Source organism: Cygnus atratus, chromosome Z, assembly GCF_013377495.2.
Source record: "Cygnus atratus isolate AKBS03 ecotype Queensland, Australia chromosome Z, CAtr_DNAZoo_HiC_assembly, whole genome shotgun sequence".
Lineage (NCBI taxonomy): Eukaryota > Metazoa > Chordata > Aves > Anseriformes > Anatidae > Cygnus > Cygnus atratus.
In genome coordinates, this window is record NC_066396.1 from 43,121,310 (window position 1) to 43,147,030 (window position 25,721).

The following is a 25,721-nucleotide window of genomic DNA, read 5'->3' on the forward strand; positions in this document are numbered from 1 at the left end:
CTTGTAAACTATAAATACAAATGCGAAGGTATTACATGAGATATCCAGAGGCTTTACCTTTTTTAATTTCTGACATATTTCCTACGGAATTCAACATACAACAGGGAAATCAAACAAGGTTAAGTTTTGAATACAATGAAAAACAAGTTACAGAGTTATATACTGTCCATTTGCCAATTTGTCTACCTTATACAAATGAAAGCTCTGAAAACAAGTAGAATTCATTCCGTAATGGTACACCAACTGCCATTTCTAAGTGTTATTTGCATTAAGCAAGCTTCATAAAACCAGGTGTACTTTACCACTGTTTAATCAGTGACATCACAAAGTTTTTAAATATTTTATTTATATACTGTCACCAATATATATATGTACTGCAAAGAGGGCCAAACACTTGCAAAAAAGTCAAATTTTACACAAAGTTTGCATGAGTATTTTTGCATTTTTTTCCCAAACAGCAAAGCTGAGCCATTGTTTTCACGTGGTTTCTTTAATTTGTCAAGAACACAGAACTCCATCTATATCAAAGAAGCATAAGAGCAAGCTTAACAGCAACTGTCATGTATGCATTTTCTTGTGGGGAGAAAAGAAGAGTGTATCAATTTTAGATATTACCTTATTTATATCTAAAGAAAGATGACCACCAAGAGTAGGTTCACTAAATTTATTTAAAAATCATAAAACGTTTCTTACAAAAGAGCATTACATTCTGCACACTGCTCTCAAAGGATGCCAGGGACACGTGGACTACCAGCATTCTGCCCCCTTCAAAAAAGTACAGTGTACATAAAAGCAGGGTGTTCACAATAGTTACAGAGAAACATTACAATTTACCACCAACAATGAACAAAAATAAAATTCACTCTCTCTGCTGCTGTTTCAAAATTTCACGTTAGTCTCGCGCACCCTTTCCCTCCCCCCAAATATTTGTAAAGAACTAAAACATTACATCTGGTGGACAGCAAAGATTCCACTACACCTCAAATGCAGAACACCTATGAAGCAGAGGAATGTTGGCTTTTTAAACAGAAGCAGATAAAAAAAAAAGGTTGCAGGACTCCTTCAGTTCTTCACTAGTCTTAGAAAAACTTTCCAGAATACTGCTTCACACTATAAAAAAGAAAAAATAATCTTGCATTAGAATCCTTCAACATCTGCATACTGCTTCACACTATAAAAGAAAAAAGAAAAAAGCATGTATTAGAATGATTGACCATACATCTTGCATCAACATTCATAATGACATTCTTAGAAAAGATTAAATTACAAATTTGTAATAAATTTAAAAATAATCATAGAAGATTAATGGCTAAAAGTTATACGTATATGAATATTTTAGGCACATTTAAATATTAGTAATCTAAAGCCAACATTCAAGTTAAACAATAAAATCTGCTATGATACCTAACATGTTAATAAAGAAAAACTAAGCAAGTTATATCTGAAGCTGCTAGTATTTGGCAGAAAAGACAAAGTAATGCCAGCAAGGTGTGAAATGCTGCATAACAGCACCAAATCGATTTCAACTTGTCCTGTAGAGGCATGATCTGTGCCATATGGCAGACTGTGATTTGTTGTCAATTTAGTTATCTAAAAACAACAAAATCACTAGTCTTCCACACAGAACTAGACCAACATCCACTGAAATCTTCTACATTTTCTACAGGCTCTATGTAATTTATTACAAGTAGGTTTTTTTGCAGCAGTTTTCACCAGAGAAATGAGAGGACTGCTTGGTTAAGGTGTCTTCCAGCAAGATTAGTTTTGAGGGTGTCTTCATTTTAGTTAGAATGGAGAACAGAAGAGAATCATGGCAGTACTACTACTGGAGAGGTTAGGTTCAAATAGTTACTTAAAACCTGCCTTCTAAAAACCGTATCACAGAGAACTTCAGAATGTACCAGGAAGAAAGTCAGTGTAAAATCGACAAAAAGGCCAACATCAAGCTTTTAACTTGCCTGTTCTGCAGTAAATACTGTGCATTTTGTATCTGGTCCTGTGTTCCTGTAATAGTTATAATCCGATCTTCTGAGCCTTCTAATGGTTCATCAATTTTGATCGAAGCTCCTGACTCATGACGTATTTGTTTGATTCTCTGGCCTCCCTTTCCAATAATAGATCCTGCCAACTAGGGGAGAAAACAAAAGCAGTCACTTCCTGATATTTTGCTATGAAAACAGAAACAAAAGTCCCAGCACTATTTCAGTAGCTTCCATGACTTCAAGAGCAGCAATGGCAGTTTACTCTTTTAAAGCCTCAAAACATTTCCTGCAATATTAAGTATAGAAATGCAGGTGAGATAAAATTAAACAAGTGGTTGCTCATATGAAAAAAAAAAAAGGGGAAAAAGTTACATATACCATTTTTATTATTCAACATTGATTATTAATAAAATTGTTCTGTGCATCTCTGTGGCTTTTTTTTTTAAAGAAACAGATCGAAAGCAAGTCAACTTTACTTACATCTTTGGGAATCGTTACTTGTGTTGTGATGATGGGTCCACCAAGATCTCCGTATGAACCACGGCCCCCTGCATAAGAATAGTCTGATTTAAACGTATGCATCAAGCTCTTCAGTAACTTCTTAACGAATTACTTATTAAGGTTCTGTATAAAAACTTACCATATCCAGAGCCACCCTCAAACTGTAACAGAAAGAAAAAGCACTTCAGTGAATAGCCATGCTTCATTAACATCTTTTCATTTTCAGTAACACACTGCTAACTGTTGAGTCTATTTTACACAGAAATCCTACCCCACCACCTGACTGCCAAAGGCATACCGGGGAAAAGAGGGCAGACCAGAAACAAAAAGGGGTAGAAGTCTCACAATATCATTTAGGTTTGAAAAGACCTCTATAATCATCAAGTCCAGCCATTAACCTAGCACTGCCAAGTCTACCTGCCTGTCAACACCTCTAGTTCAACAGAAAATGACACTAACAATTTAGCTGTATCAGTTTACCAAGCAATCTTACAAATTCAGCTGTTGGTAGACAGCTCTTGATGCTTACCTACCCATGACTGAACTAACTTTCAAATCAGGAGATTTGAGTACAGCTTTGGTAGTACACTAGTACAGCTTTGGTAGTACACTACCAATGTAGCTCAGGAGAGACGAAATCCTCAGTTTGAGGACCAAAAGTTTACCAGTGACTGTCAGTCCTCCTACATCACTCATCCTACATCTTCAGGAAAACACAACTCAGCTCTAAATGTAGTTCTGTAACTTGTCTCTCAATTCAAACTAAACTACAGTCCTTTCTGTCTTAAAGCAGACAATCATGACACAAGTTATTTCTGTTCTGCTAAAACAGCCAAGTACCAAATCCAAATCACTGCAACGAGCACTCACGGCTTATTTTTAGCATTTGCAGACTGGTACTTGACATCAAATATTTAATTCCACCTAGTACCTTCTAAACTAACAAAAACTCATTTAATTGTTTTCCTATAAAAGCACAGAATAGATAAGCATAGTTCTTCAGAATTCAACTGCAGAGGGACTGTGTGGGTGGCCTCTGTGAGAGGAAACCTTGGTTGTCCCTGTGCCTGATACAGCCAGTTCCAGCTGGCTCCAAAACAGACCCACTGCTGGCCAGAGCTGAACCAACCCAGAAGCAGAGCTTGTGGCATTTCTGTGACACCATATTTAAGAAAGGGTAAAAGATGTTGTCCATCAGCTGTGACAGACAGGAGTAAGGAAAAGAAATGTGAGAGAAACAATATTGCAGACACCAAGGCCAGTGAAGAAGGATGGCGGGGGGACAGCGTGGGCAGAAGGTGCTCCAGGCACTAGAGCAGATTCCCCAGCAGCCTGTGGAGAAGAGCATGACGTTGCCCCCATACTGCCCATGGATGACACATCAGAGAACATATGCACAGCGCAGCCCACAGAGGACCCCATGTCACAAGAAGTGGATGTGCCCTCAAGGAAACTGCAGGCCATGGAGAACCCACACAGGAGCAGAATCCTGGCAGGAACTGTGGACCATACAGAATAGCTCCGACAGACAGTTTTTTCTGACATGAACTGTGTCAAATGAGGGACCCACAGTGGAGCAGTCTGTTCCTGAAGGACTGTACCCCATGCAGAGGGCACACTCTGGAGCAGTTTGTGAAGAACTGCAGCCTGTAGGAAGGACCTGCACTGGTGTAGCTGGGGAAGGATGGTATCCTGAGGGAGGGTCCCCACTATGGATCAGGGAGAAGTGTGAGGAGGAAGGGGTGGCAGAGAGGAGCTGTTATGAGCAGCACGGCCCATCCTTCTTGCACTGCTTGGGTTGGGAAGGAGGTAGAAGACTCAGGATTGAGGGACTGAAGCTGAGACTGGGAAAAAGAGGATCTGGGGGGAAGAAAGTGTTTTTAGTATTTGTCTGTTTCTCACCATGCTACGCAGTTTTTAAGCGGCAATAAATTAATCTTCCCCAAATCGGATGACAGTAACTGGTAAGCCATCTCCCTGTCTTTATCTCTTCTTGTGAGTTTTTTCACCTCATTTTCTCCCTCTGTCTTTTTAAGGAGGGAGAGTGAGAGCACGGCTTGGCGAGTCTGGCAGTCAGCTAGGGTCAACCCATTGCAACTACCAGTTTACAGAAGTTGTAATGCAACAATGTTTCCAAAAAAAACTATTTTTACCTGCTACCTTTTTGGATCATCAAAATGGAAGTTACTTGGACCAAAATGTTAAGCTTATCACAGAATGGTTGAGGTTGGAAGGGACCCTTGGAGGCCACCTGGTCCAACCCCCTGCTCAAGCAGGGGCACCCATAGCAGGTTGCTCAGGACCATGCCCAGATGGCTTCTGAGTATCTCCACGGAGGAAGACTCCACAACCTCTCTAGGGTAACGTGTGCCAGTGCTGCATCACTTGCACTGCATGAAAGTGCTTCCTCATGGTCAGGAGGGCACCTCCTGTGTTCCAGTCTTTGCCCACGGCCTCTTGTCCTGGTGCTGGGCACCACTGGAAAGAGCCTGGCTCCATCCTCTGTCAAACCTCTCTTCAGGTACACTGACGTCATACATTGACGAGATCTCCTGAGCCTTCTCTTCTCCAGGCTTAACAGTCCCAGCTCTCTCAGCCTTTCCTTGCCTGTCTCTCAACTAACCCATTGTGTGTAATCATATCGTTTAGAATTACATATTGTAATTGAGCAAAACAGAGTTTGTAGTAAAGTGCAAAATACAAGACAATAAGGGACACTCTTAAGACTTTAGAAGCTAACCAGAACAGCATACTGCTGATATTTACGACAGAATCACTTTTTTCAGCTGAACTATACTCCTTTCCTTTACCATTTCTGCTTCTCCTCCTGAAACTACAGGACAGCACATGAATTTGACAGCAGATAAGTAATTACAGATGTAGTGTTTATGTGAGCTAAGAACTGATGTTTAGTATGTGGCAGTACTTCTGACAACTTGACAGCATAAACACTTGAACCCTGCTGGAACTTCCATTCTTTAAACCCGTCCCTTCCAATCAAATGGAATGTTCTCAAACACAAAGATGATAAAGCCTGGCAGTTTATTCACAAGGTTAAGTAAAAGGCTACTTTAAATATTCCCTGTTTGATATATGAAAAAACACAACATAATGAAGTTGAACCAAAATATATAACCTAAATGTGTGCAGTCACAGTGCATCAGTTATGGAGAAAGCATTACTATTTAGAATGCCAAAATGACGTACAAAAGAAGCAATGCAACAGAAAAGTTCCTCTCTTTTGGCTGTGCTGCTACATACTTCCACATCTCTTAATATTACATGCCCGTACAGGACTAACCGTTAGGACAAACTGCCAATAAATTCTGAGTAAGAAGAGCAGTGTTGGGATTTTCAACAGATGCAAGCTGCTACTGACTGTATTCAAGCTCAAGAAATTCCTTTACCAACTAACCAGTTCAATAAAACGATTTTGAAAAAAAAAAAAAAAAAGAAATTGAAGACACTCACCAGCTCTGGTGGCTGCATGTCATCACAGGCATCCACATGACACTGCATCATCTTCCAGACAAAACAAAATAGGAAGAAAAGAGGAAACAAATCTAAATTCCATCCATATCATGGAGACTTGTAGGTAATTTGGCAAGCAAACACCCTACAAACAGGTACAGGGAAACATCTTCCTGAACTACCTATACTACACCAAGAATTCAAAAGCTTAAGGCAATTACAAGACTTGTTCCCTTTTATTTTCAATTAAAGGGAACTGTAACTGGTCACACTAACTTCTTCCCTCTTTCTGTGGTGTAACACACCCTTCCTCTTGTGACCAGACAGCTAACAGCGAAGTTTCAATAGGCTTTTTTTTTTTGCTTGTTTTTAGATTTTTTCTTAAGAACATCTTAAAGTGCTAAAGCTATATATCAAGAAGCGTTACTCTGATACCAAAGTCGCGTTTCTCCTATGTGCTTTTTTTTTAAAAAAAAGTTTTTATTAAAACTAAATTAGACGTGACTTCTAAGTAATAAGAGTAAACTGGTTAACTTACCAGTGATTACCTTGATGCCAACAGCAGGTCAAGTAGTAAAGACATTGCTTTTCATGTTCTATTAATTCATTTCTATGTATCTCATATAGCAAATACGCTAGCAATATACTACTGCCTAACTACATCACAAATTTACGTTTTTAAAACACAAGATCATGGCTTTCTGTTCTTTCAGAATTCTACAAAAAATATTGAAAAATCAGCAAATGATTACAAAAATAGTTTGTAGATTCCTTTGCAGGGTTAAAAATTATGTACAACACAGAACGTAAGTAGCACACTGAAATATAAAGTTCATCTGTGCAACCTAAAAACAGTCTCTAAAACACTAAGTGCAGGATATCTTAAGACACATAACAGAATCTACAAACTAATTTGTGCTAACGACTGCTGGTACTATGGAACAACTACTGGAAACACCACTGGGGTAAGGCAAAGACTTTAGTATCAATAGTAATTTATTAACTTTTACACCTAATGAGAAGAAGACGTAGCAGTCCTCATTCATGTCAAAACCTGTTACCATAACACTCTCTCAATTTTGAGTTACATAGAAGAGTGAAATTTTCTTACAATATTTCCAGCATTTAGCTGGATAAGTAGATGTGAAATACTCTACCAATTTTCCATGCTTCATGTCACATCTCTTAAACATGAAGATTATTTTGCATTTTTAAGCGCATGAAACTTTTCCGCAGTGTTTATATAGAGATGTATGTACACGTACATACATACGCTAAGAAAAATCAAGAACTAGGAAATATCTGAAGGAGCAAAAGCACGTTAAAAAAGGAGACGCACTCCATGTAAGTTTGTGAAGATACAGTACATTTAAGAGACATATTCCAACTAAATTCTTTTATTAATTCCAATTTTTAAAATGTTTACTATCTAAAAAGCTGTAGTACCTTAGCAATTAAGCTAAAAAGAGGTGACGGAAAAAGAGAGAACAGAATGGCTTTGAATGCTTGTTTAAATGCCACCTCTGTACTAGTTTTGGCTGGGATGGAGTTGATTTTATTCACAGCAGCTTGTATAGTACTATGCTTTGGATTTATGATGGAAATAGTGCTGGTAACATTCAAGTGTTTTGGTTATTGACCAACAGTGCTTACAGAGTCACACTCTTTTCTGATTCTCACACTGCCCCACTGAAGAGTAAGCTGGGGGTGTGTGAGAAGTTGAGTGGGGACACAGCCAGGACACAACTGATCCGAACTGACCAAAGGGGTGGTATATTCCATACCACATGACACTGTGCTGAGTAACAAAAGCAGGGGAGACAGAAAGGGAGGGACTTTGGGAGTTGCAACATTTCTCTTGCCAATAAACCATTAGGCATGATGGAGCCCTGCTTTCCTGGAAATGGCTAAACATCTGCCTGCCATTTGGAAGTAGTGAACAGACTCCTTATTTTGCTTTCCTGATGTGCAGCTTCTGCTTTACTTGTTGACCTGTCTTTATCTTAACCCACAAGTTCACATTTTTATCTTTTCAGTTCTCTCCCCATCCCATAGAAGGGGGAGTGAATGGCTGTATGGTGATTCACCGCCTACTGGACTGGGGTTAATGCACAACATCCTCACTTTCCACCCATACCTATATGTTTGTGTTCAGTTACACGTCTGAAAGACCAACGGTGAATGGGGACAATAAAAAGAAATACTGTAAAAATATTTTTTCCACTCAGTTTTCAGAATACTCTTTGCCGTCTACATGCATTTGATTCGGAGTAGCTACAGACTGAAACGTATTGTTTCTGTTGCAGAAACAACACAGAGCTGTTGTTCAGGAAAAACCTTCAGAACAAAGGTAATAAATCCAGTGAACTTCTTCCAACAGCTTACAACTGTAATCCAGGCTACCATCGGCAAGGGAAATTAGCATTTATTTTAAAATAAAAATGAGTTATTTGCACCTCAGAATCTACAAGGCTGTCAATTTTGTCTTATCTCAGGAATCCCATAAAATTAATGGTTCGACATTCAGACTTAATTCACTACTGCAAGTTTTTTCATTTACTGGGAGAACCAGCAAAATGAGGATTTCTGTAAATTCAACATCTCCAATGTCTATGTAAAATAGAAGCTGTTCTAAATAGTATTTATGGTCTCTGAAAGCAGCCTTTCCCATGCATTACTTAACAATTCACAATGATGTTTACTTTCAGTGTTTTGCTAGAGAATGTTTTTTGTATGAAACCAATGGTGGCATAGGAAGACCTTATGTGTCCACCACAACACTTCCAACGCCAGCCTCACAACCCACATGAAAACTTTTTGTCTGCCATGTAGGATACCATCCTTATGGTTAACGAAAACTAGAAATTAAACACAATTTGTGTTGAGGAGTAGTCCTCACTTGAAGCAGACTACCATACCTGGGCATTAAGCAGCCAAAACTATGAGGAGTTTTGCTGTGAATAAAATTGTTTTTTAGAACACAAAAAGTGAGCAGACATGATTCCACTTACTTGTAAACATTCATGTCAAGAAAATAACAGTCAAACTGCTAATAGTCAGACAAATAGATTTTCTATTCTACCTGGAATGGAATAAAACTAGAACACATTACTGTCTGAGAATACAGCTGGTCAGGACTGTGCTCAGCCAGATACCCAGGCAAGGGTGGTTTACTTAGTTTATATGCACTGGCACGAACTTTACTAGCTGCAACTGTGAAAACACAAAAACTGATCTCACAAACATATAAATACTGATAAAGAACTTGAGGCATATTTCTCGATTCTTCCAATTTTTTAGGACATTGAGCAGCAGGAAGTGCAAGTCTTTCCTTTTCACATTTCTAGTGAATATCCAATGTTCTTGTAATAGGTACTTCCAGTCTTATTTCCAGGAGGAAATGTGTAAAGCCCATTTAGATAGCCTAATTTGATGCCTCCTCTTTTTTGTTCATTCATTCAATAATACAAAAATTTAAGATCTCATCTGTCATCTCAAGAACAGTGGCCAACAAAGTTAGAGAAAAAGGTTAGCACGAACACCTATAATTCTCTTTCCAGGAATCTAGTACAACTGAACATGACTGCTGGGGAAGCTGTGCTCAGAGTACAGCACAGAAGGGTACCCTTTTCCAGAAGTTATGAGACTTGTTCTCCCCTCAAGCAGATGTTAGCATTAACATGATTAAATGTACCTAATTTCATTTAGCATTCAACTTATTAGTGGCCCTGGCTTCGTAACATACGGAATTACGACAGCTTTTGCAACCACAGAAACCATCAAATAGACAAAAATTGATTAAAAGAGCAATCATCTTCCAAGATCACCTAGAGCTCTTCATTGGTACTACTCTACATTCTGTGTTATTCCATGTTGTCCAAGATATGCATTCAGAATGCTTCTATGAACCAATCAATTTAAGATAACTGTTCTGACATGTTTTCTTCATCTGAGAAACCTACCAACTCCTGTTTCTGCCATTATCTTAAAAAAAAAAAAATAGCCAGTGCAAGAAAACTTACAGAGTAGAGCAAAGTCAAACTTTGCGTCACTGATGGTGGGGGGAAAAGAAAGAAAACGGATCACATCTCAGATACTCTTTATCCTTCCAACACTCCTACACAGGAGTGATCATTTTTATAGAGAAGTCATTTTGATCACATCAAAATTTCAGAACTATGCATGTCCCCAATTTAAGTGGTTGTGTTTAGCAACAGTATATTCAGGCATTCAGTGCGTTAATGAAATGCAACAAAGCAAATTTTAAGCTCCTACCATTCCATCATAACGGTCTCCTGGTCTGCCCCTTCGGTCATAAGACATCAGATCTCTAAAATGAAAAAAGCAGCAGCAAATAAATCACATTGTAAACTAGTTTTATATATTCCAATTCAGATTTTCACATTCATGAGTCTCCCACGCCTTTATTTCTAACTAATTTAGCCAAGTCGTGAACAACAAAGGGCATTACACAACTACTGATCACAGCCCTGGCAGTTTGCTACAGAGTAGCAAATAAATTCCAATACTTTTCCAAATACTCCACAGCAATCTGCGCACAATCTTGCATAATCACCACCAACACTGAAGTGTGAAACAAACACTGGGAACATGAATACAATTCAGTAGACGGTACACAACTTGAGTTTTGTACAATGCCTTTATGCAACAACTCACCCGCCACGAGGAGGTGGAGGAGGAGGAAGAGGAAGGTTACGAGCTCTGCTGCCACCTCTGCCACCACGACCTGGTGGAGGTGGTGGAGGTCCTCTGCGAGGGCTCATATCATCATAATCTCTTCTTGATGGAGGCATAGGTCGGCCACCACGACCAGGAGGCATTCGATCAAAACCTCCTCTCCCACGCATTGGAAAGCCTACTGGACGTCCCCGTCTATCATCAAACATCATCGTGAAGCCACCGTAGTCATATGTTTCATCATAGAAATTGGGATCGTAAGGCTGGGCCCGTCCTTTGATCGGAGACTAAAACAAATAAAAAACACCACCCCTCAGTTAGCAAGTTAGCACCACTGTAATTAGCATATTTAGCTAAATATATTACTTGCATAGAAGTGAACTTATGCATTTAGAACTTATTTCTGATTTCACAATGCTGGTAAGAAAGGAGGAGATAATGTGTTTTCCTGGGAACTTAGCTACAACAGAAAAACTGCTGTTGCTTATCAGTGGTATTTGTCTCCCTCTTCAATTTTTGAATCTTAATGACAGGCAAGGCATGACTAATGGACCACTAGTACAAAAAATTGCTTCCCTCTCCCATAAGTTGCACCACAATTTTATGGAACAGCAGTAATTTCAAAGAGTGGTAACAGTCCCAACACTTTGTTGCTGGAAAAGTGGGAGGTACTGAACTCAAAATGGAAACTGAAAGATGCAATGTTCCAACCACACGATCCTTAGCATTCACGCATGCCAAAGAAAGAATAAAAATTAATTTAATGAACATTACCTCAGAGATCAGATCCAAAATAATCTTGATACATTCAACAACTCTATCAGGTTTTCCACCAATAAGCACCACTCTGTCAGTTGAATGAGGACAACACTCCTGGAAGAGCTTAATGGTAGTCTGAGTGTTCTGTTGAAAAGAAAAAGTAGCCAAGATTTAAAAAATATAATTAAACAACTTTATAAACTTGTCAAAAATAAAAATGGGTTAAGATGCGCATTAATTAGAAAAATAAAATCGATCCAAAAAGACTGAATTCCCAATCACTTTAAGTGCTTGCTTGTTTTCAAGTTCCCACAACAAATTTGCTTTTAGGAATACCCATTTTAAAAGCTTTGTGATTATATCTTTTTGTCTGAAGAAGGAAAAAGCTCAATTTTTCTCTTCTTTCCATTATGTCTTATGTTCGCCATTTTTCAATTAAATACCAGGAAAAGGATCGCATATGCACTGGAAGCTCACGTTTTATTAACCTTCATGTGACAGGAAAAACATTTTTTTGATGCAAGACAGCAATGTTGCTGGAATTATGTCTAGCCATCTTGTCTTCCTCAGCCCACACAAAGGTTTATCAGCTTATACCTGAACTGACCTGAAATGGCCTCTAGCACAATGCCACCGAAGGACAGAGAGCACAGGTCTTTAAATTCACAGAGACCATTAGTTCTTTAGGAGAAAACCTCATTCCTTCACTTAAAGAAAACAATGGTCTTCAAGTTTCAGAATGATATGCAGACATATACTGAACTACCATCATGAGAGTTTGTGGGAAAAAAAAAAAAACTAAATCGTTTCTCACATCCAGCTACTCCAAGGAATCTGGTCTAGGCATTAGTTCCTTCTAGAAGGAGTGATGAGCACCATTTTCATCAAAAAATGATCCTTTATAAACATTACTCCACCACTAACACTGCTTAAAAGCTTGAAAAGAAAGTTTAAGCTCTATTACTAACCACCTCTTTATTTCTGAAGGTTTGTGTTGAAGTTTCAACTCAGATTCATCTCAGAACACAGAAATCACATATGCAGTATGTTGAAAAGGAATTACTGCACAAAAAATACTTACACTTGCTCTTTATGAACACAAACCACTATGCTATTTACAGAACAGAATTTGAATCAAGAAGAACAGAAAACAGTACCTCTCTGAGTTCTTTGATTTTAGCACCCTTGACACCAATAATTCCTCCTGCCAGACTTTGGTGAATAAGAAGTCTTAATTCGCAGTCGAAGTCGCTGCCTTTGTAGTGTTGATACTGCATGAAAGATGCATAAAGAAAAAGAATAAAAATGTTAGCCTCAATAAATTAAAATAATAATTTTGGGTTTTGTTCAGGATTTTTTTTTCCGCACCATACATGGTGGTATAACTTAATTTATTGATTATATACCTGTATTTCCCTTGACAGACTAGCACCTCGCCTGAACATGAACTGATGTCAAATCAGTTTTCCTTACTTTTATTACACTGCACAACTTTCTATACACATTTAGGAAGATACCAGACCCTCTTGTGCTTTCAAAACCAAGGCAGGATACAGATTACCACAGAGCTAACTTCAAACTAAACCTATCAGGAGGCAAGCGCTCAAAAAGCCAGGGGGAGGGGAAGGCTGTTCTAAATATTCATTTAGTAATTAAAGACCCTCTCTGTCCTCTACCGAAAAACACACCATCATGTAGTTAGAGGATCATACTGTCACACCCCTTGTTTAAAAGGGTTGTGTTGTTTATTTTCTAATTTCATGTATTAAAGCAAGCAGCAAATCATCTAGAGTGATCATTTTAAAAGCTAGCCTCATACCTCTAAGGAAGAAACATGTTAAGATACATACCTCTTCTAAAGTAGGGATAATCTTCTTCAAGATTTCTCCAATTGTCTCTATATCTGCACTTATACTCAAGATGCTGTCAGAAGCCACAGTGCCAGACAATACGGAGATGGTGGAAAAGAAAAAGTAAAAGTAAATTTTGTATTCATACTCATACACAATATTCTAACAAGATTTACTACACAGAGGAACTTACAGTTAATACTCCCCATTTAAAGTAAACCTGTTTACTGAATTTAGAACACATGCATCTTTCTTTGTTTATGCCCAATATGTATGGTTGATACATTTAAGACTTGGTAGGTCTTGCAGAGAAAGAGAGAGAAAGAGAGAAAGAAAGAGAGAAAGAGAGGACTTTTGGAAGGGCTTAGATTAAGTGGGCAAGAAATTGACGCAGAACTGAAAGTAGAAGTGAATATTCATGTTCCCCGCCACCACTAATTTAGGATACCCTCACTATTACATTGGTAAAACTGGCACACCTTCTCGTAGTAAAAGTGGGGATATGCAAGTGGTGAACACTGTATCTGGAGTAAGGTTATGAGACCAGTTAGAAATTAGATTACTAATGGGCTCTGCAAGAAAACAAATACAAATGCAAGACAAAAAAAAGACAACACAAATGAAAAGTGAAGGAAAGTGAACCAGAGTTAGCATTTCATCAGAAATAATTATGAACAGGCAATGTTGAGGGAGCAAGGTGGGCCACAAAGACAGAGCGAGAGACTACTTTGAAACAATCTGATTTACAATGCAGCGAATATGCAACACTTGAAGCTGTGCTCCTTCCATTGAAATAAAATTAGTGGATTGTTTGGGTGGGCAACTCACGTAAAAGTTCAGTGACAAAAAGACTTAATGGGGAAAATAAGACAGAAAACTTGAAAAAAACAATACACCGTCTATAAGGGGATACTATTTAATTATATAAAAGGCAGGTAATAAAATACATTTCTCTCTTTCTAATCAGGCAGTGAGGCATAAACTGTTGGGACATACCGCTCGGGGCCACTGCTGTCTGGGACTGAAACACTGGCATTGTACTGCATTGGTCATTGGCGTTCGTGGATGTTGGCATTGGGCATGGGTATTCAATCAGAAGTTGTCAAGTATGGTACCCGTTTGGCAACGAGCACATTTTTGGGCATAGCCAACCAGGGTTTTCACATGGGCGTTCAGGGGCGGATGGGCCAACGTCATGGTGGGCAACGCAGGGGCAAGTCGATCCAGTACATGGGCAACGGAGATATATGGCCAAAAAAACAAGGAGAGGGAAAAGGGGGAAAAGCAATAAATTTTAATTTAATACAAACTATACTCATTACTCTCAATTAATGAAACAAGCTTAAGTTGTTCTGAAGACTAACACAATAACGGATTGCTACATCGACTGTGGCTTAACAGTATGGACCTTAAAAATGAGTCACTTGATCTGACTGAACTACTTTTTACTGTTATTGTATGATGTTTCAGTAAGCAGGCTGGCTCATGAGGGTAGACACAAAACCTGTCGAGATTGATACTACTGAATCCTCGGGCAAATTGGGAAAGTTAAGTTTTCCAGACCATACTAAATTATCTGGACTTAGGTGGATGTATTGATTTACTTTTTAAAAAAAAAAAAGAAGGAAGAAAAACAACAAAAAAGAAAAAACCATTAGCTGCCAAAGAGAGCGTATGTATGATTCCTGACCATTTCAGCTTCAACCTCAGTTCTAGGAAGTTGCTGTAGTTTATGACCTTAAGTTGGAACTGATTTGCAATGACATATTACCAAATATTGTGTTGAACAGAGTACTGCTTGAAAAAAATTGTTGAAATTGTAGCTGATGTTAAGTGCAAGAGTGTAAACAAACAGAATTTAAGAAGCGTTGCCAAGTTTTATAAATACATAACATTAACGTAGAACATGTGTCTAATCACAAGAGTCAACCCACTCTAATATGCGAATAGGCATATAAGTCATGACTGTTTAAAAATGCTTCCAAGTAACAGAATGAAATGTTTCTTTGCTGTTCTATACCTATACTCTAATCAAGCAAATTTAACATTAATGCTTTTGTGTTTGATGTGCAAGCTGTTAAGGAACAGATGGGCCATTTTGGTGGTGGGGGGTGGGGGGTGGGGAGGTTGTTGGTTTTTTTTTTAAAGGAAGTTGAAGAATTCCTCTATCACTGGGTTAAGCCAGCCACCTGCAATGGTTTCAGTACCACTATAATTGATTCACACATATGGGAAATGGTACAATTAAGGGTATTAAGCTTTGTCAATATTTCTCATTAGGATGTTAAGTAATTTGAAGTGTGTAATTTAGTGGAATCCTATTCAAAAGAGAAGAGGTTTAATGTAAACTTCTCCTCCCACAGGAGTCAAGCTGGGCTGTAATTACAGTACAAACTGAAGAACTAAGTTACCTACTCTAACAAGTATTACAAATGGCTTGTAACTAGAATATTGATGTCTAGAGTTGAATTGTCCCATTTCTAAAACTGCACGCAACCAAGCTTTCGATGTAGTGCTCTGAAAGAATTGGTGTTAAATTAGTTCAAACTCATATATACTCACGTCTGTACGAAGTGCCTTAATATTTTTGCCACCTTTTCCAATCACTGCTCCAGCGTTCTGGAAAAGAGTTTTCAGAAGTTACATTTGGCCAACACCGACTGTATCCAGAATAAGAATGATACATCTATTTTTGTACTACCCTACCCTACCCTGTCAGCTGGGGAGGGGAGGGGAAGGGAGAGAGCAGGCAGGTACTTGTTCTTCTTTTGAAAGCTTCAAATCAAATAGGAACAAATTGATAAAGCCTGTCCATAAGAAAAAAAAAGACCAACGGCTCTTACCACTGCACTTAGCTAGAAGAACCTTCAGTTTTGCAACTAGTATTATTTCAATTCCAAATTCAAGTTTCTAGACAATTCCACACATGTTAGAACAGTCTCATAGTTGAGACCATTGACTTGAAAAAAAAAAAAAAAGGAATTCCATGAATGTTATGAACGTCAGTGATTTCCCTAATTTATTATTTTCTTTTGAAGTGTTACGTTTGGTCAATTTTGCACTGCAAGTGTTTCTTGACAATTTCAGGGGCTACTTTTGTTTATACCTATGTAAGACAACTAACTTTTCAGATTAGTACATTTGGAAAGGTGACTGTTAACATCTCCTTTGTCTAAATTTAGGTTTCTAAAAAAGCATCGGGAATAAACTAGCAGGTATTAAAAAAGAGTAATTGCAAAACCGCATTTTTACCAGGTTATTTCAAGGACTACATGCAGAAAGTATGGCTTTTATTAAATGGTTCATACCTGAGGCTAACAGCACGCAAATGTTTCCACGCAACTTGACTATTGGTCAGAAATGCCACACAGAGTTAAGATAATATTCCCCCATGCCAACACAAAACAGTGAGATACTTCAAACAACATAAATTACGTTTAATAAATGTAAACAGTAGACAAAATTCATACTTGGCAACTTTACCATAACAGTTCACACTAGCTAATGAAACTATTGCTATCCCTGCAGCATTACTCCCACATTTCTTCCTGTCTGTGCATTTGAATAGATTTAGGAAATTGGTCAGGGAAAAGTTACCAAGATCCCAGACAAGTTCTCATCTTACCTACTGTACTTACTAATCACTAGCTGATAATTTCTTTAAAACCGCCTCCTTTCTAAAGACTAACATACAATCACCCCCCTTGAAATAACAACCTCCCACTTAAACGTAAGAAAAACAGATGTTCATTTCTGCTATTTAATTTTTTCAGAAAGCAGAGCCCTTAAAAATAAATCTGCAGATCCTCAATGACTTACCTTTAGAATTTTCTTCAGTGATCTTCTATCACAATACTATTCTACTACTACCCGTGCACAATGGAAAATTTTCCTACTTATATTTAGTATCAATGTTCTTTCTGAAAATATATCCCACCATACATTTTGTCACCACTGACTTTAGCAACACAATAAGCAACAACAGAGTGATAATAAAAAGCATACTTTGCTCTGAAGCAGGATGCGCAATTCAACCATCTCATCTGTATTCCGAGATCTTTTGAAGGCCTGTTCTTCCTCCATATCTTCTGCAGGACGTTTGCCTGTAGAGAGGTCCATAGGGGGGAAACACAAACATTTATTTAACTTTCTAAGTCACGATAAAATGGAACGGATGTCATGTTTATGCTCCGTATTCCTAGCATACTCTTTCCAATTAGCTCAGCATTAATTTCTAATGTCTACTTTCAGTATCCACACAGGGAAACAGGTTTTTACTTTATGAACCTGCATACCTACATTAGTTATTGACATCTAACACACTTAGTCATATCTTCACAACATGCTGTTTAAAACAGTGTAGCACCATTGACTTTTTTTTTTTTTAAAAAAACACAGTTGGAAAAAAATCTTTCAACCAAAAAGTTCAAAGGTAGTTTGTCCAACACCAAAATAACGGTGAAATAACAGGAAAGCAGTGTTTCAAAACCTGTTTGGAAAAACTGTCACAAACCAACTCAACACTAACACCCTAACTTCCTGCAATAAACACAGTTTAAAAATATGCCTAATAGTATTTCTACACACTCACAGCTACTTATGCTCTCTCTAAAACACGTTCACAGAAAAATTATGTTTTCATGCTTCAAAAGCACGCAACACATGCTAATCAAATATGAATACATTTAATACAGAATGCAAAACTAATGCCAAGAAAAGCATATTTCATACAATTAAAGCATTAAAAAAAAATTTTTTTTAAATATTTTGAAGGGTTCTTTTTAGAAAGAAATAGTCCTTTAAAAAATTTACCATTTGTCTCTGTGTTGGTAAAGGTCTCCTCCTGTTGTTCAGTCTCCATTACCTCTTTTTCCTAGGTGGGCAGACAAAACCTGTTGGAAGAATATTAGAGCTAGCATACCTATTTTGTGAAAAGGCAAATTGCCCATTTTACTAAAGAGAAAAAACGAAACGAAATGCTTGCCTCTGGAACTTACCGCTGTTATATATCCTTGTGGAGAAAAACTCAAGTATTCTGGGCGGGATCAAAATCCAACAGCCTATTGCTTCACGAGCCTATGAAAACAGCGTAGATCAGTTGTGTCTCTGCTCACTTACAGCTATGATTCTCGCTACAGACAGGAAAACAGGGGTTTGACCTGAGTTTCATTGCAGAGCTTTTCTTAATAAATGAGAAAACGTACCAAGGCCAAACACTCCACTAAGAGGAAATATTATACAAACATGTAAATTTACAGATAATCAATTACAGCCTGAATTAAGGCAGTTTTCAGTCATTTGCTAGTTTTAAGTAATTTCGTTTACTAACAAAGATTTTCGGATACTTAGAATAACACAGTTCCTCTATTTTCAACATGTTATATGACATGTCTAGAATTCAATTTTTAAAAGGATGCTGTGTAAAAATCTGTTCCTGATGTTTGTTCTAAACAATTTCCAATTAAAAAAAGTTCTCTGATAACTGTCAGCATTACTTTTTTTTTAACCTTTTTTATTTGATCAATCCCGTTATCAATGTACTAATTGGCTTTTCAGCATACCTTCTTTTGTTTAGTCCATCTGGGAACACTTCTAAGTTACATTAAAAGCCCAGACAGAACAGATTATTTTACAGTTTATTCTCTCCAAAAACGCAACTCTACAACAGCACTGCGGAACAAACCTGTATCTCAAACAGTATTTTATTGTTTAATTTCAATTTCCTCAAGAAACAGTCGACGCTCACTCTGGTTTCCATGAAGGAGAAAAGTGAGACAGACTAAACTTTTTAAATGCACTCTCAGCTAGTTGTTCATTTGTTATAGTTACCTCGTTTGTGCAGGCTAACAGGCACTGCTGAGAGGCATTCAGCCTACCACAGCCAGCCGCTGCTGAGCAACTGCCTTCACAGAACACGCCGGCCTTTCCGTGCATGCTTAACGGAGCCTCAACCACGCGTTGCCAAAACATTAATACGAGCGAACAGGGATTTTTACAAGGTTCAAATAGCCGTTTTGGACCCTGGTTATTTTACTTCTGACCATCCCAGCGATTTGAGGGCTGTGCGGAATGGACTGAGACGTAACGCACCGGCACAGGGCTTAATCTTTTCTGGTCCTGCGTGCTTATCCCCTCCTAACCGTGTGTCCCCCAGTCACGTGTATTGAAGGTGCTCTCACTCACTGTGCTCTGCAAATCGACTTTGCGGGATTAGCCCGCCGAACCCGATGTGGTGTTTTTTTTTTTTTTTTTATATATATTTAACCACCGAAAGGGCAGAGCGCCGAGGCACGGCGGCACCGAGCCCCAGCCCGTCCGCTCCCCTCGCTCTCCCTCTCCCTCTCCCCGCCGGTCGGTGCGGCGGGCGGGGCGGAGGCGGCGTTACATAACCCCGCAGCCCCGGCCTCCCCTCCCCTCCCCTCCCTCCCCTTCTCCTCCTTCCCCTTCCCTTCCCCTCCCCGGCGGCGGGGACCAGCAGAAATGGCGGCGGCGGCGGCTGCAATGGCGCCTGCCCGCTGCTAGGCGGAGCCGGGAGCGGAAAAGCCGACAGCACCACGCGGTCACAAGGAGACTCACCCCCACCTCCACCTCCCCCCCCCCCGCCCAGGGCCGCACAAAAGAAGGCGCCCGGCGGCGCAGGCCCGCACCGGGGCGGGGTGGGGGCACCGCCGCCGGCAGCACGGGCACGGGCCGCACCCAACCGTCCCTCAACGGCCTTCCCTCAGCCGCAGGCCCCGTCACGGAGTTATCGGAGGGGGGGGGGAAAGTGGGGGGGCGGCGGGGTGACCCCGCTCTCCTCCGGCGGGGCCCTCGCGGCGCTGTGCCCCCGGCCCAACCGCCTCAGCCCCCTTCCTCCGCCTCCTCCCCCCTCCCCCGTTACCTGCGGCCGCCGCCGGCCCCGCCGCGCACGGGAGAGAAAGGGGAGCAGCCCCCGCCGCCGCCAACGCGCACCGCCGACAGCGCCGCCGCCCCATTGGCCCCGCCGCGCCCCCCCGCCGCCGCCCGATTGGCTGAGACGGCTGCCCGTCAGCGCCGAGGGGAGGGACGGCCCCGCTTCGCCCCGCCCTCCGTGCGGGCCCGCGGCGAGGCAGGCCCCGGCACCGACAGCAGGGCAGCGCTCGCCGCCCCGCGCCGCTCCGCACGGCCCCGCGCCGCCCCGCCGCTCCCCTCACCTGCCGGGCGGCGGCCGCGACGGGGGCGGCGGCGGGAGGCGACGAAGGGAAGCGCGAGCGGGCCGCGGTCGCGGGGAGAGAAAATGGCGTCTGCGAAAACCCCGCCCGGTGCCCGCTGCCCAGCGCCGGTTGGGCGGGGGGGGGGGGGGGGGGGGGGAGGGGGGGCAGGAGGAGGAAGGAGGGGGGGCCGATGCTCTCGCGAGACGTGAAACCGCGCGAGGCCGCCATTGGCTGGCGGCGTGCGCGGGCATTTCGGGGCTGCTACCCCTCCCCCCCCCCCAACCCCTCCCGTCAGCAACCGGCGTCGGGCCCGGGGCCGCGGTGAGTGGGGGGGGAGGGGGGCGGCTTCTGTTGGGAACTGCTCAGGTCAGTTGGATGTTAGCAGCAGCGCCCAGAATAAAACAAGCAAACAGGGAGAAAGCCGTGTTTGTGCTTACTTCTGGTTATTAAATGACCAGGAGTCGTCTTTCAGATTCATTCGGTCTGGCCTTCCTGTCTGCACCAGAAGGGCCTCAGTTGTGTGCTTGTAATTAAATCAACAAGAAAGCAGAAATCACCAAGAGGGGTTGGCTGTAGAGATCTTGATGCTTTCCTGATGCTCTGTGATGCTTACCTCATACTCTCATAGACTGTTTATGCCAATTGAAGCTTACTTCTTCAAGTATTGGAAATACGTACTTATATTTAGTATCCACAGAAGAGTATCTATTTTAAATCTCTTCTATGTTACCACTCTTAGAATATTTGAACTTTGAATCAAGGGTAAATTGCTGTATTGTACAAGTGAGAGCCCTATCATAAATTCAGCTACTTACAGAGAGTAAACATGTCTTTCTGTTTGTTTTTTTTCTAGGGACTTCACTCTTCTAGCTTAAAAGAAAATGTCTACATTTAACACTGCAGCAAGAGTGGAAACTTGGCTTTCATCCACGTGGCACGTTAAGGTTCCTTTGGCATGGTTGGAAGCGTGTATTAATTGGATCCAGGAAGAAAACAGTGGTAGTAACTTAAGTCAAGCTCAGATTAACAAGCAGGTATTTGAGCAATGGCTTCTTACGGATCTAAGAGATTTAGAATATCCGATTTTGCCTGATTGCATCTTGGATGCTCCCAAAGGAGAGCTGTCTGGCTTTTACTCCATACAGATCGATTCACTGGTTGATGTTAGCCAGCCAGCGTATTCCCAGTTGCAGAAGATAAGAGGGAAAAGTACCGTGAACGAAGAAGTAACAGCCAATACTCAGGCATTCCTGAAGCCCTGGGAGGCGAAGCCTACTCGAATGCTGATGCTGCAGCTAACTGATGGGATCCATCAAATTCAGGGCATGGAGTACCAACCGGTGCCAGTCCTCCATAGTGATCTTCCTCCAGGAACAAAAATCACTTTACACGGTAGTGTTGCGTATCGTCTTGGAGTCCTTTTGCTTAAACCAGAAAATGTGAAACTGTTAGGGGGTGAAGTGGATGCTCTTCTGGAGGAGTATTCCCAGGAAAGAGTCCTTGCTAGACTAATTGGAGAAGCTGAGAACCCTAATTCTGTTGGACAACCTGGTCATGAACAAATTGTTCTCAGTCCTATGGATGAGTTAGAACAAACTCTAGGCCCTTCAGATGAAGAGCTCTTAGCCAGTCTTGATGAAAATAATGGAGTTATTTTAAACAATGAAACGTCTTCAGAAAGTGGATACTGGAGTAGAAGCAACAATTTTAATACAGCCTCAGGTTCACTCCCTGCACGCAACGAAAATACGTTGCAACAGGTGTCAGTAGACTCTCATTCACGTGAACAAACTCCTGTGGAGTTAAATGATTTTCCTTTGGAAGATGACATTCTTCTGGAAGAAGAGATCCAAAGAGAGCTGGAAGAAGTGCCAGCAGTGGTCACAAACAGAAGCATTGATTTAACGACTGAGAGGATTCCACATACATATAGAAACTCCAGCGATTCATCTTTAAATGGCACTTCTGCAAGAGATGAAGGGCATGAAAGAGAGAAGCCTGTAGAAGCTACCAGCAAGCAAAAGACTTTTGGAAGAAGAGTACCTGCTGGAGATGGCAATAGTATGAATGGCTTTTCACAGCATAACAGTGTACATCTGGCCTGCAGCTCTGCGTTTTTTTCTTTGGGAAATTCTCATGAAGAAAGGCAGAATGATAAAGACTTAGATGAGAGCAGATGTAAATCACATCATGCTTCTGACAGCAGGCAGTTACACAGTGATCCTGTATCTTTCTCAAAAACTGATCCAGAAGCAGATCAGCCAAAGCATGATACGCAGACCGTTCCTTGCAGAGCAGTAGAGGCTTGTGACCTTGATTTAGATTCTCCACCTTTCACATACCTTTCCATTCTCCTTGCAAAGAAACCAGAAGCTGTCACAATTGTGAAAGTTAAGTGTTTTATTGTAACTCTCACTGGAAACCTCAGGAGCAGTAATGGGTCCTGGGGTATAAAGGCAAAAATTTCTGATGGTTCAGCGTATCTTGAAGTAAATTTTGCTGATGATATTCTAACAAGTTTGATAGGATTGTCAGTGCTTGAAATGAATATGTTGAGAAAAGATCCAGCTTTACGTTGGAAAATTAAGGATGGTTTAGAGAAATGTCAAAAACAACTGATAGATCTCTGTTGTTTGATGACTATAGAGTTTAATCCATTTCAGTCTAAAGCCACTGTCATAATTCTACAGGATGTTGATACAAGGCATCTAGAACAATTGAAAATACGTTTAAATAAATAATAGTCTGCAAGTTTGCACACACTAGATGTAAGTATTTTCCCCAAGGGACTGTTGAAAGTTAAATTCTAAGGCTAAGTAGTATGCCTTTTTTCAGGAAAAATAGTGGAAAAACTATTTCCACTATTGGAGGAGGAGACGACTTGAGGGGGAGGAATTTAGCAGCTTGTTTCTTAGGATGGTAGTATTGAAATTAATTTTCAAATAGTTCCAGCTTGATTTAAAATGTTCATGCATCATTTTCATTCAGCAAAATCTTATGCGTCCTTAACTGGTGATCTGGAGGAGCAGACTGTCAGGAAGTGAATAATAAATAACAAACCAGCTCTTTCTTGCAATTTTTGAAAAAGGTTACTTACCTGATTTTTTAAGGGTAGCTGTAGGAGGAAAGCAGTTGAGTAAATTTAAACAAAGAATTATTGTTTAGATGTGAGTACGTCTGACTATGCCAACTTGATACAGAGCATGCAGGAACCTGAAGTGTAGAAAAGCAAAAAGTATTTCTTCCAAATACTCATGTATTAAAAAGCAAACACAAATGGGATTAAAAGCTGTGTACTTTAAAAACAAAAAAGGGCAAAACAAAAACTTCACCAAATATGTTTAAATCTTTTGTTACAATCGTTCTTTTCTGTTAATAAATGGAGAAATTTTATTATAATAGATTTTTGGCTTGTTAATTAATGATTCTAATTTTGAGCCTTATTCGTTAGCTCTTAAAGTTATTGCTAATCTAGTCTCTCCACAGAGTAGTTAAAATATTTGTGCTACAAATCTGTTGTGTACTTAATGTTGGCCTTAATTTTTTTTTAATTTTTGCTTTTAGAATGTATAAAAGTAAACATATTAAAGTCATTTTCAAAGAAAAATGTGTCTTGTTCAGTGTATAGAGTCTCAGAAATGTTTTTTTTTGTTTTTTTTTGTTGTTGTTGTTATTTCCTTTTCTTCTTCTCATCCTTTTCCTTGCTCTTCAATTTGAAGATTTTCTTTGAAATTAGTAGAATTCTAAATTCTGTCAGGAGTTGGGGACCGATGACAGCAGAAGTCTGTGCAGTCTTGATTGAGCGTGTTTGCAAAGAATGTAAAAGCAGTAGTCAGGAGAGGAAGTTTTCATTTGGATTGTCATTATTTTTTTTTTCCATTTTTTTGTGGCATTTTCTTTATCTAAACAATGTCTGCTAGACCACTGGGAATTGCTGTGAGATTGTCAGTATTGCCTCCCTGCTTTGTCCCCAGTGGAGAGGCTTCCTTTGGGACTCTGTGTGACCTAAGGAAAAGTAGTGATAATTTGCTAAGTAAAGTAAAAATGGAGGGGGGTGGAGGAAGGGAAAGCTTTGTAAGGCATGAGCGTTCTTGGGTTTTGTTTCCAACAGCTTAGAAATTTATGAATTCCTGTGTTCCTTTCCTTCCTCTCCTCCCCTTTCCCGCTCCCCTCTGAAGAGAACCTGGGCAAACCACAATGCTGAGAGTCGCTTGGTTTTATTTCCTGAGTCTGCTGGGAATTGTGCGTCACTTAGAACCATAACAGCAAAAACTTTTGGCTGTGTGGAACCTATGTTGCTGGGACTTTGATTGTTTCAGAAATACTTGCTTCTTAACAGGGAACTGACCAACCTTCATCTCATGTTAACCCCTTGAAAGGTAAAACAGCTGACTGTAATCTTCTAGTGCAGTTTTATGGAAACCTTTTACATTTCTTTGTGTTGTAGAAACAGCTTCATTTCATTTTATGTATTGATTTTGCCATGAGAAGGAAGAGGAGTCCTTAAAGTTTGAGCGAAACAAATAGTCTGTGGACTTTATTTTACTTGTTCAAAGCAAGAGCAAAGCCATTCAAAGCACTTAAACAGGATTGTATTTAGTATTATCTTTGTCTCAGCTGATCACCTGAAGTCACACGCACCTCTTTTTCTGTATTTATGCTAACATTTAGTCATCTCTGCTAAAAGAAGTTCACGTGCTTTCCATCCTCTTCCCTCCCTCCCCCTGCCTTACAGGCACTGTGTTACTTTTCTGACTTTTCCTTCTCTACCTCCCGCAGTGGACTAGTCTTCTTTTTCAGAATGTTCTTCCCGCAAGGCTTCTGTGCATGTTCTCAAGTGTAAGCAACAACATAAATCTAAGTACTGCTAGCTGTTCAGCACTTGACTGCTCTGCAGATATTTCAGGACAATTTTTTGGCATGTGATGATTCCAGATCTGTGTTTAAGCTTTCAGAATTAATGAGAAGCATTACACGTGGTTTTTTTTGTTTTGTTTTTGTTTTTTGTTTTTCAGACAAGAAAAGGAAGGAAAGAAAACAACTTAAGGAATGCATACATAGTTGTAAGGTGGAGAATGACATAAGTGGTTGTGTACCAGTTATTATTTCATGCTTAATCCACTGTATTGGTTCTCAGAACCACGTTCTTTATCACCAGTTGTAATGCTTTTGTGCTCTGAGTACATACGGTGTGTGTGTATTGCTTCTGCATGCTAAGCAGTAGTGCATGTTTCAGTCTTTCAGATAAAAAGAGTTCTTACAGGCCAAATTCAGGAAACAGGCTGCAA

The 25,721-nt window shown here is 40.2% G+C and overlaps 2 protein-coding genes across 14 annotated transcripts; one reads left to right on the forward strand and one right to left on the reverse strand.

The window, feature by feature from the left end:
* Positions 1 to 43: 43 nt before the first annotated feature.
* Positions 44 to 20,568, reverse strand: HNRNPK (heterogeneous nuclear ribonucleoprotein K). Of its 9 annotated transcripts, none has more exons than XM_050716446.1 (16): positions 20,142 to 20,255; positions 18,259 to 18,337; positions 18,074 to 18,153; positions 17,267 to 17,376; positions 15,824 to 15,880; positions 14,258 to 14,301; positions 13,261 to 13,334; positions 12,569 to 12,696; positions 11,427 to 11,555; positions 10,632 to 10,939; positions 10,230 to 10,284; positions 5,955 to 6,005; positions 2,623 to 2,644; positions 2,463 to 2,545; positions 1,959 to 2,128; positions 44 to 1,110 (listed from the first exon to the last, which is right to left on the reverse strand). In XM_050716446.1, the coding sequence occupies exons 3-16, from the start codon at positions 18,120 to 18,122 to the stop codon at positions 1,080 to 1,082; spliced, it is 1,311 nt and encodes a 436-aa protein (XP_050572403.1). In that variant the 5' UTR covers positions 18,123 to 18,153; positions 18,259 to 18,337; positions 20,142 to 20,255; the 3' UTR covers positions 44 to 1,079. The 9 variants fall into 9 exon arrangements, with proteins under 9 accessions (XP_050572403.1, XP_035421124.1, XP_035421122.1 ...); XM_035565231.2 differs by lacking the exon at positions 20,142 to 20,255 and adding an exon at positions 20,434 to 20,568 and having other exon boundaries at positions 651 to 1,110; positions 12,569 to 12,682; positions 13,262 to 13,334; positions 17,267 to 17,364; XM_035565229.2 differs by lacking the exon at positions 20,142 to 20,255 and adding an exon at positions 20,434 to 20,568 and having other exon boundaries at positions 651 to 1,171; positions 12,569 to 12,682; positions 13,262 to 13,334; positions 17,267 to 17,364.
* On the forward strand, positions 20,407 to 24,034 carry RMI1 (RecQ mediated genome instability 1). 5 transcript variants are annotated; one of them, XM_035565223.2, is made up of 3 exons: positions 20,424 to 20,561; positions 21,287 to 21,467; positions 21,579 to 24,034. In XM_035565223.2, exons 2-3 carry the CDS (start codon positions 21,315 to 21,317, stop codon positions 23,172 to 23,174), a joined length of 1,749 nt encoding a protein of 582 aa, XP_035421116.1. In that variant the 5' UTR covers positions 20,424 to 20,561; positions 21,287 to 21,314; the 3' UTR covers positions 23,175 to 24,034. The 5 variants fall into 5 exon arrangements, with proteins under 5 accessions (XP_035421114.1, XP_035421116.1, XP_035421113.1 ...); XM_035565221.2 differs by having other exon boundaries at positions 20,407 to 20,541; positions 21,287 to 24,034; XM_035565220.2 differs by having other exon boundaries at positions 21,287 to 24,034.
* The last annotated feature ends 1,687 nt before the right edge of the window (positions 24,035 to 25,721 follow it).

Bases quoted from the DNA above. Each gene is read 5' to 3' on its own strand.
- RMI1 (XM_035565221.2), top strand. From the start codon at position 21,315: ATGTCTACATTTAACACTGCAGCAAGAGTGGAAACTTGGCTTTCATCC.
- HNRNPK (XM_050716445.1), bottom strand. From the start codon at position 18,122: ATGGAGACTGAACAACAGGAGGAGACCTTTACCAACACAGAGACAAAT. The intron at 15,881-17,266 runs GTATGCTTTTTA...ACTCTTTTCCAG, and splicing joins GCATCCTGCTTCAGAGCAAA to AACGCTGGAGCAGTGATTGG. The intron at 11,556-12,568 runs GTACTGTTTTCT...TCTTTTCAACAG, and splicing joins AAATCAAAGAACTCAGAGAG to AACACTCAGACTACCATTAA.